We start from the raw sequence: 11,121 nt of genomic DNA, 5'->3' as shown, positions 1-11,121 counted from the left end.
AAAAGAGTAAAGCGTTGGTTATTGAGAGAGAAGGTGACTCCCAGTGTGATGTTACAGTGAATGGAGAGAGACTGGAATTGGTGAGAGAGTTCAAATACCTGGGTACAGTGATAGAAAAGACAGGCAACTGTGCAAAGGAAATGGAAAGTAGAGTGACACAAGGAAGGAAAGTAGCTGGTGCTTTGAAGGCCTTGATAAAAAACAGAGGCTTGAGTATTGCAGCTGTGCAAGGCTCACATGAAGGAGTGTTAGTGCCAACTTTAACATAAGGATGTGAGACTATGGTGTGGCATGAAAATGAAAAGTCAAGAGTAAGAGCAATGGAGATAGGACTGCTGAGGAATTTATCTGGAGTACAGAGAGTGGATAGGATACAAAATAATGTGATTCGTGAAAGTTGAGGAGTGAGGAAGTTTGTGGACACCAGAACTGAAGAGAGTGTACTGAGATGGTATGGTCATGTGGAGAGAATGGATGAAAATAGAGTGGTGAAAAAGGTATATCTGAGCAAATTTGAAGGAGGGAGGAGGCAAGGTAGGCCAAGAAGAAGGTGGAGGGATATGGTGGATGAGTGTGTGAGGAAGAGAGGTATGGAAGTCAGTGAGGCTAAGGGACTGATGAGATCAAGCTGGTTGGATGAAATTTGTGCGGAGAAGCACATAACCAGGGATTTGACACCGTTTTTTAATGTGACAGCATTCGGACTGACTCAGATAAGTATATGTGTGGCAACAAAAAGTGGTGAAAGTCTTTTGGCCTATCTGATGGAGCCTTTTGGCCTATCTGATGGAGCCAGGATTCCATGGGCTTGAATAATGAATGAATGGAAGCATGGCCCATTGAATTGGGCAAACTTAGGCTGTCTGGACGATGTTACTCCTCACCCTGCCCTAGGGTGGGAAAGGAAGTCCGGATGATGATGATGATGACTATTTCTTCTTGGACCCTCATAGAAATTTATCATGTTAATGGTGTGTCAAAATCCTCATCCTATGTGTGGAAGGGTAACTGGGGTGGGATGTTGATGTGTGTCAAAATTACTTCTATGATCTAAGTGGAGGGTGGAAAGAGGGTTTCCAGGCAACCCAAAATTCTCCTTGGATATGCCCCTGACTCACTTCTTGAGAATTTTGAATTCACCTATGCTAGGCAAGGATGTTACTCCAATTGTTGCCTTTAATCACATCGCCTACATACAGGTAAACTAGAAGTATATGCAGGTCATACCCCACTGTACGATCCCCCTTTATGTTATACCCCACCTTAGCAATGTAGAAAAATTAACACCCTTCCCCGCCTGTCAATAGCCAGTCCCTGGTTATTCAATGGGTTTTTATCTGATGGTCTTTTTGGGACTGATTTTGATGATATTTTAGACTTAAATTTTGTGTTAGGTTGATTTATAAACTGTTTTTAGACTTAGATTAATGTGTTTTAGTCGTAGGTGGGGTGAATGTTGTCCGTTTTAGGATACAATTTACTGAGATTGATTTTTTTACAGATTTATTTTTGATGATATTCAGATTTTATTTTAGGGTTTAGATGAGTTGTAAACTGCTTTTAGGCATAGCCTAGATTGTTTTAAAGCTGTTTGGGGGTTTCGGTGAGCTAGAAACTTGTTTTTGGACTTGGTTGGGAAGGGAGATCCCAAGGCTCCCAAATGCATCCCAGTACTTCCTGTGTTATAACATCCCCGTTTAACAATACCCCAGCTCAACGATGGATTTTCCCAAGCACATCTCATCATTTGACAGCTTGTACGTGTACAGGTCCTCCCCCCCTTTACGAATGGGGTACAGTCCAAGAAACTGCGCATGTCGATTTTTTTGTGTTGAAAATGCACTTAATACACCTAACCAACTGAACCTCAGAGCCAAGCCAAGCCTACCAAGCCTTTTAAACGCCTACATTAGCCAACAATTGGGCAAAACCATTAACACAAAGCCTATTGTACAATAAAGTGTTTTTGTTTTTTGTTTTTTTATGTGTCCAGCTCTGGGCATAGGCTTCACAGCCTGGTCCCAAGGCCCAGTAGTCCTCCTACATACCATATACCTCTGCATGTCACCACTTTGGTGCTAACACCCACCGTCCATATTGAATACACACTAGGGCTGTCTTGTACAGGACTGATGTATTGGTATTAGTGGGGGTATTTTTACGACGTCAGCGAGTCTTGTGGTAGATCAGTAAAGTCTGACTTTATGGAATTCAAATCTTTAAACTGTTCCTTGTCACAGCGGGGATTTGAACCTGGGTCTGGTAGGACTGCAGGCCACCTCTCTAACGGTTGAGCCACCGCCTCCCCATAAGTGTTGAATATCTCATGCAATTCTATGTAATTCATTGAACATTTTACTGAAAGTACAAATTTGTAAGTGTGAAAATTTGTAAGCCAATCATTCATAAGTGGGGGAGGACCTGTATACCACTTATAAGACTACTTAACACTCATTATGAAAGATCATTAACTAGGTAAATACTGTATCTACAGTAGTAGGATTAAAGCAGTGTGTCACAGCTGACACAATCCCTTATTGTTTGAAATGGTGCTTGAAGCTCTCTTTATGTGATTTCAGAAATGGATTCCCATGGGAGATGTATGCTGATGACATGGTGTTGATTGCAGAGAATGAAAGGGGGATGGAGCAAAGACTTGGGAAATGGGGAGGCAGAATGGGGCACAAGGGTTTGAGAGTACTGTACTGTAAATGCACATTAAAAAAGAATAATAATAATATCTGGGGCTGGTGGCAGTACCGTCAAAGTATGTGCTACAAGAGTTTGGGAGGTAACTCCATCTTGTGCAGTGTTTGTGGTAAGTGAATGCATAAGATAGGTAGTGGTATTCGAGGTAGACTGCAAAATAATGCTGATTTTGCATGTGTGGTGTGTCAGGGAGAGTACGCAGAGATTGTCAGGTGTGAAAGGGTTGATCTTGTTGGAGAATTTCTTGAATGTGTGGGGGAGCTTTGTTGTTTGAAAGACATATATGCTGGAAATGTGGTTGGAGCCAGCTCTGTGGCCAGGGTAAGGAGTGGTTGGCAGAAGTTCAGGGAACTGTTGCCTCTCCTAACACTGGAGAGGGTTCTTCCTCTGTGCTAAGGGATCTTTGTATGTGGCATGTGTTAGGTGTGTAATGCAGTATGGTAATGAGATCTGGGCAGTGCAGGAAGAGGATGTTCATAGGCTCAAATGTACAGAAATTACAACTATTAGGTGGTAATGTTTTGTATCCTTCAATGCAAGGCTTTGGAGGGGGGCTAGGATTATGACTGAAGAGTTGAGAGGAAAGATGGGACTGGAATACAGTATATTGAGTTGTGATAAGGAGGAGTACACCGAGATGGTTTGGGCATGTTGAGAGGATGGAAGACAATAAGTGGGTGCAGAGGGTGAGGAGCATGAATGCTGGGAGTAGGGTTGTGAAAGGCAGACCAAAAAAGATCTGGGATGAAGTCATAGAGTGTGACCTCATGGATAATGGACTAGGAAGTTGCCAGAGACTGAGCAACTTGGACAGCTGCTATTCGGTGATAAGGCCAACACAAGCTTGCTGGAGCCTTTATCAATGAAACTGAATGAATCCTTAAGTGGTTTTCACTGCTCTCACTCTCAAAACCAGTCTTCCCATTCAGTTTTCCATTTGGTATTGAAGCTTTAATAGCAGGGCACTTTACTTTTTTGAGTCACTTCATTCTTCACTTCCTTCGCAAAATTACCTCTTTATCACTGCACCACACTTAAAATTTCCATAATGCTCCAGAACATCACATGGCATGTTACCTTAGCTCTCAATATGGTAATCACTTTAAAATACAGTAGACCCTCAATTTCATGTATCTCAATAGGCCGGATATCGGATTTACGGGACACTATAAAGCCGCCAGACTTCCATCAGCTCTAAAAAACAATGTCCACTAAACAGGGTGCAATGGGTTGCTATACATGCTTCATGAAGAAGTGCAGTGACTGATGTACTGTAAAATAAACTGCATCATCATTCATCATCATCTGTACCTCCTTTCCCACCCTAGGGCAGGGTGAGCAGTAGCAATTTCGAGACGAAATTACGGGCCTAGTTAATGTAAAGTGGGTATAGTTTTAATTTTTAGTACTAAAATATCCTATTGTACCCATTCATTTTCAAACAAGTGCTTGAAATCCCACCAGTAGGGGGGCCACTGGATATAATGAAATTTTGGCTTTACTGGATCAGGCTTCCCCCCCAGTTAGTCCATTATAGGAAGGGTCTACTCTACTCTTATCAATACTACCTTCAAACCTCAGTGCTCACAAACATTCACAAACCTGAAGCTTCTTAGCTATGAAGAGACCATGTTATGCATTGGCTTCTCTGGAACTTGGATTAATTTCACAATGACGTAGAAGGTAATTTAAAGCCTAAATACTGTACTGTAGGTTTTATGCTATTGTAAACAATTGACACTTCACAGTCCACAGAAATAATACTTACTACTGCACTGATTAAACTCATGAAACCTGAATACAAACAGGCCATGTAATACAATATGCAGAATGGTTAACAAAATACAGCATTGTCCAGCATATGTCCAAGATCCTGGTTGTGTCTATTATATGATATTTCTTGATCAGGTGAATCAAGACTGGTAAGGTGATCTGCCGTCTGCTAGTGATGCCACTCGCCTGGAAAGAATGCATGGTACATAATAATACATGATGCATCAAAATGCTTAGTTTTACAAAGGCATGTTAAGTAAGTCAACTCTCATATACAGTGGGTCTGTCAGTCATGGTTTTCTAATTCATGGTACTTTTCCAGCCAAACCATGAGTGCTTCATACACTGCAGTAACCAATTTGATAGCCATGGTCACTGTCCCAAGTGACTCATTCCTCAGGAGTTTTCCAGGTCGTGGAGTTGTTTACACTAGTCACGGCCAGAGGCCAATCATATTCAAGTATGACAAGCCAATCATAGTGCTTCCCACCCATGCCTAGCAGCATGCAGGTGCACTAGTCCACCCCATTGTCCCTGTTATCATACACTCACCTCGTGCTGAGAGGTCGTAGTGGGCCGCAAGCCTCAGAACCCCTCCCTCTCCTCTGTCCACTTAAGCTTTGTTGTTGTCGGAGTCAGGTAAGAACCTTACGGTATTGTTCATTCCCATAAAATACCAGTACATGCATTACATACCGTTTAGAAAGGGTGCTAATGTTGAATGTAGAGAGTGAGAGCAGTGTGAGTATAAGTGGTTGGGGAATGGCTGGGAGAAGAAGAGATGAGAGGAGGGAGGAAAAGATCAGTAGGGCGGAAGTAGTGGAAGCGATGAAGAAGATTAAGCTGGGAAAGGCCCCAGGAATTGATGGAGTGTGTGGTGAAATGCTTAGGTATGGGGGTGAGATTGTTGTGGAGTGGATATGGAAGTTGTGTAGATTGGCTTGGGAAGAGGGAAGGGTTCCAGAGGACTGGAAATCAGGGATAATTGTTCCTCTGCACAAAGGAAAAGGGGAGAGAGAAGTATGTGGTAACCATAGGGGTATTTGCCTTCTTAGTGTGACTGGTAAAATATATGGTAGAATACTCATTGATAGGGTTAGGCATATGACAGAGGAGCTAGTTGGAGAAGAACAAGGGGGATTTAGGAAGGGAAAAGGGTGTGTAGATCAGATATTTGTTCTAAGATGTTTAGTGGAGAAGTATCTAGAGAAGGGAAGGAGAGTGTATGCTGCCTTCATGGACTTGGAGAAAGCTTATGACAGAATAGATAGGCAAGGTATGTGGAAGGTATTAAGAATATATGGAGTGGAGGGGAAATTGTTGAGTGCTGTAAAGAGTATGTACGAGGGAGCTAGGACTACGGTGCAAGTGGATGGTGAGCTGAGTGAGTTCTTTGATCTCAATGTGGGACTGAAACAGGGGTGTGTGATGTCTCCATGGCTGTTTAATAGATATATGGATGGGGTTGTAAAGGAGGTGCAAGGTAGGGCAGTGGATGTGGGGCTGGCCCTAATGAATGAGGGTGAGATTTGGAAGCTTCCGGTGTTGCTGTTTGCTGATGATACAGTATTGTTGAGTGAAGATGAATGGGAGTTGCAAGGTTTGGTGAATGAATTTGGGACAGTGTGTAGGAGGAGGAAGCTGAAAGTTAATGTAAACAAAAGTAAAGTTATGGTGTTTGAGAGGAATGAAGTCACAGAGTGTGCAGTGAGGTTGGATGGTGAGGATATGGAGAATGTGAGTGCATTCAAGTACTTGAGTAGTGTGATGAATAAGGATGGAACTTTGGGGGATGAAGTACGTGAAAGGGTACAGCAGGGAAGGAAGGTTGTTGGTACACTGAAAGCAGTGATGAGAAATAGGGAGGTGAGTATGGAAGTTAAGAAGTCACTGCATGATAGTATTGTGATCCCTACCCTGACGTATGGAAGCGAGGCGTGGACCTTGCAAGAGGGGAACAAGTCATGAGTGAGAGCAGTGGAAATGAGTTACTTGAGAGGAGCATGTGGAGTGACATGGAGGGATAGGTTGACGAATGAAGAAGTGAAGGAACGTTGTGGGGTAGATGTGGATGTGGTTGAGAAGATTAGGAGAAATACACTGAGGTGGTTTGGACATGTGGAGAGAATGGAGAATGAAAGACTGACTAAGAGGGTGTATGTAGGTGAGGTGGAGGGAGGGAGAGGGAGGGGTAGACCGAGGATGAGGTGGAGGGATGGAGTTGAGAGGTATATGAGGGAGGGGGGGGGTGAGTTGGGGGGAGGGTAGTCAAATGGTGGGTGACAGAGTGACTTGGAGGCGTTTTGTCTGCGGCCACCCTTTGCGGGATTAGGGCGTCGGGCTATAGATAGATAGATAGCTAATGTTCGCTGGTGACTATAGTCGCAGCAAGCGACTCTATTTATCTATCTATTGCCAGACGCCTCAATCCCGTAAGGGGTGGCCACAAACAAATTGCCTCCACGTCGTCCTGTCCCTCGCCACTTCACTGTCCTGCTCCCAACTCGCACCCCTCTCTCTCATATACTTCTCCACCCTATCCCTCCATCTCATCCTCCCCCTCCCTCTCCCCCCCCTTCCACCTCACTCACATACACTCTCTTCATCAGTCTTTCACCCTCCATCCTCTCCACATGGCCAAACCACCTCAGTGTATTCCTTCTAACGCTTCCTATCACATTCAGATCCACACCACAACACTCCTTTATATCCTCATTTGTCAGCCTGTCTCTCCATGTGACTCCACAGGCTCCTCTTAACTCATTTCCACTGCTCTCACTCTTCACTTGTGTCCTTCCAACAATGTCCAAGCCTCACTTCCATATGTTAGAGCTGGTATCACAATACCGTCATGCAGTAACTTTTTCACTTCCATGCTCACTTCCCTGTTTCTTATCACTGCTTTCAAGGAACCAGCAACTTTTCTTCCCTGCTGTACCCTTTCAAGCACTTCACCCTCCAATTCCTCACCATCCAACCTCACTGTACATTCACTGACTTCACCTCTCTCAAAGACCATTGCTTTACTCTTCCCTACATTCAACTTTAGATTCCATTTCTTACACTCTCCCAAACTCATCCACCAAGCCCTGCAGCTCCCCTTTGTCTTCACTCAACAACACAGTATCATCTGCAAACAACAGTACAGGGAGTTTTCAAACACTACCCCCTCTCACCAGGGCCACTCCAACATTTCTAAGTCAAAGTAGATATTATGACTAAAACAACCTTGAACTACCCAAAATGACTGTACAGTAGTTACCAGTATCAGCACAACCCCTTCACTGTGGTAAGTAATTATTCAACTCATTCTTACTGCCTCTAGATGATTTAGTTCAGAAAAGCCCCTAGGAATAGGCTACACTTAACCCCTACAGTATGAAAACTCTCCAAGCTGAGTAAACTCATTTGGTGGCAGAAAGAATGAAGTAAATACAGTATATAAAGTACAATACATCCTTGACCTGATGAGGTTAACCACTCACTGTACAGACTAGGAATATGCATTTCATTATTAAACGAATTTGGTTTCAGTAACAGTATTACAGTAATGGCAGCTACACAGCAAAACTGAAGAAATAAAGTACTGTACTGAATGATGTGCAGTACTGTACTGAGAACTGGACTGTGCAACACACTGAAGCCATTAATGTTTTCAAGTTACTGAATCAAATTAGCTACAGTAACTATTCATGAGATACTGTATTTAAAAATGGCATGATTACCTGTAGTGTAGAGATATTTCTGAAACTGCAACCATGTATCTTCTTACTTCAATGGTTTTGTCAAGGGCATAGTACCAACTCTTGATTGCATAACAACCCATCAACTTCATGTATGTACGGTACAAGAAATATATCCCTTATGGCCTAGAGTAACCATTATTTAATTATATACTACCAACAGGAAAAAATACAGTAGGCCTATACAAAAAATAAGGCACAACACTAATACTGTACCGTAAACTGGGGTGAATTCGGACGCGGAGCGAATTCGGATATTATTGCAATAAAAAGTTATTTAAATTAATTAATAATTAATGAATAAACATATTAGAAATCTGTTTGCTCCCAACTGTTTGTAATTCTTTACTGTACTTTCATGTATAAAGATATTTAATATATCACGTGACACATACCAAATATATGCTAAAATGCAAAGATATGTAAAAAGAATAAAATTTGTAACATTGGCAGAAATGTTAATGAATAGATGCAGGAAAATCTTCGGTGCCCGGATGTACTTTCATGCGTAGTGTGAATGTGCAAAGTAAGTAATTGGCATTATCTTCTCAATTAATCTCTTAACTGGGCATTTAATGAAATTTTTAAAATGTTAATGCAAATTGGAGTCAGTTCGGACATGGGGTGAATTCGGACAGGGGGAGTATGAACGAAAAAATAACACTTTTTACAACGTACAATTGCTTATAATTTGCCAGATGTGGATATTGTGTGTAATCGGGTTCATATGTATCATTTACAGGTATACTCTTGAGCTTTTATGGTACTACCTGTTTAAGCAAGGTCACCCAATGACTCGAACATTTAAGAAAAGAACTGGTGGATATCAAGGTCCTTATCGTAGTGCAAAAGGCAAGCAAAAAATTGGTAAAGCCAAATAATCATGTTAAATATCACCTTTAACTAATTTTCCAATAGTCTTCCAAAAACTAAATTATTAGTCAAGAAATGATTGTTAAGTACTGTATATACAGTACTAAGGTTTGTAGCTAGATTTATATTATGTACATATGTTCTAATATGCTTTATTTAAACCAAGGAAAAAAATAAAATTGCTGTTGTGTTCATATCTCATTATAGTCATTAGCTTATTTTGTCAGGGAGTGGCATTATTTTTGTACTGGAAGAACATTTTTTTAAAAGCCCCAGAACGTCTGAAATGGCCCCACATACGGCTGAGACTAAACTGGGAACCCAGGGTAGTCATATGCATTCATTTTCTATTTATGTACGAATTTATACAGTGTATCTGAATTCACCAAAGTCTGAGTACAAATTCGGACACCCATTACTATATATGAAACATTTTAAATTTTTTACTGCTATGATTTGATACCCTAGTGGACCGGCTCCACATACAGTACTTAAGATCTTGGCCTGAATTAAAAACTAGATTACATGGCACAAAAAACGAAAAAATCGTCCGAATTCACCCCAGTTTACGGTACAAATCAGCCTGACCACATTAAAAATGCCATGGTATATGCATTACATTGAGTGATAAGCCTAATGGTTTCCTGTAAGCCAGGAAGCCACTTACAACACTGGGTGGCAACCATAATTATAACTAACCTTTACGTATCAACACGTGTGCTAACGGAGGGTTAGTGCTCCTCCCAATAAAACAAGCAACACAAAGTCAAACGGCCACCCCTTATGGGATTATGGCATCTGGCTATAGATAGATAGATAGACAGAGATATACAACACATCAGAATTATTCTAGTCTAACAAAAAATATAAGAAACTTTTCCTATGAAAATAATATAATACAGTACTGTACTCAAGGTTAAGATACACAGATAACCATTTAGCTAGAGCAAACAATCCAAGTACAGTACAGTATAAAGAGTTTAATTCATACAGTCCACATACAGCACTACAAACCATGTAGACTACGACATTAATATTTAACAAATCAACAAGTATTACACAGTCCAGTCCAGTAAACTTCAATTAGCTAAACAAATCAACTTCCTTAAAAATAACACAATACACTGTACAGTACAATGGTATTCACATTCAATGTCAGCACTGTACAGGCATTATTCAGGTTCATCCTCATCCTCAAACATAAGATGACCTAGTTTTATTTCCTTTGATGGCACATCTTTTCGTGCATGTGTCTCTTCATCAGTACCTTTCTTGGACTTTTGTATGGATTTTGATTTGCCAACCTCGTAATCCCGCATTCTGAATTTTTGTGAGCCCCCAAACAGTGCATCTACAGAAATGTTTGGCTTGTCAGAAACTTCAGGCATTTCCGTATCTGTTTCATGTACAGGTTTGACAGGCTTTTTGAAGATTATTTTATCATGTCCCACTACACTGTCATATTCATCATGAGTCATTTCCTCTTGCATTCTGCGAGACTGCAGGTCATGGAAGAGCTTCAGGCCTTCATGCTTATTCTCTCTGTCACTCAGCACCTTTGTATTCTTCATACTGTACTTGGTCCAGTTATGGGGATTTTTTACATAATCAGGAGTGCTATTTCTCGGACCAGACTTCCTACTCGATCCCTGACCTCTGCCCATCCCACCTCGCCATGGTGGCATTCTTTGTGGTGTGCAGAATTCGTCCTTGCCATCTTCATCGTCATCCTCGTGAGGTCGTTTGGATCCCTGAGGAGTCTTAAGATCGACCGCTACTGTCTGTAGGGTGTTGAACAATGCGTCCACACGACTGTTGAAATCAGAATCCCCGGACTGAAGGCGAAATGATGACATTGTGGCGAGGCACTGTGGCGACCACTCGCATAAACTTTCTTGATCTTGTTCCACTATTCCACACTGGTCAAGTTGTGTATTCCCGCTTGTTAGCAATTCAGTGTATTAGCCTATCATTTTTTTTTTTCCTCAATACAAACGCAAGAGTTAACATAACGTGCGATGCA

General features: G+C 41.6%; 1 protein-coding gene across 1 annotated transcript; it reads right to left on the bottom strand.

Annotated features, from left to right (window-relative positions):
• Nucleotides 1–4,396: 4,396 nt before the first annotated feature.
• On the bottom strand, nt 4,397–11,071 carry LOC145416807 (uncharacterized). Its single transcript, XM_080285730.1, has 2 exons — nt 8,208–11,071; nt 4,397–4,668 (listed from the first exon to the last, which is right to left on the bottom strand). The coding sequence occupies exon 1, from the start codon at nt 10,952–10,954 to the stop codon at nt 10,271–10,273; it is 684 nt and encodes a 227-aa protein (XP_080141856.1). The 5' UTR covers nt 10,955–11,071; the 3' UTR covers nt 4,397–4,668; nt 8,208–10,270.
• Nucleotides 11,072–11,121: the final 50 nt, after the last annotated feature.

Source organism: Coenobita brevimanus, chromosome 107 (assembly GCF_032717465.1).
Source record: "Coenobita brevimanus isolate Jiangsu-jjx chromosome 107, ASM3271746v2, whole genome shotgun sequence".
Lineage (NCBI taxonomy): Eukaryota > Metazoa > Arthropoda > Malacostraca > Decapoda > Coenobitidae > Coenobita > Coenobita brevimanus.
The sequence above is the reverse complement of the archived record's forward strand: the minus strand, read 5'-3'. Positions and strand labels throughout refer to the sequence as shown.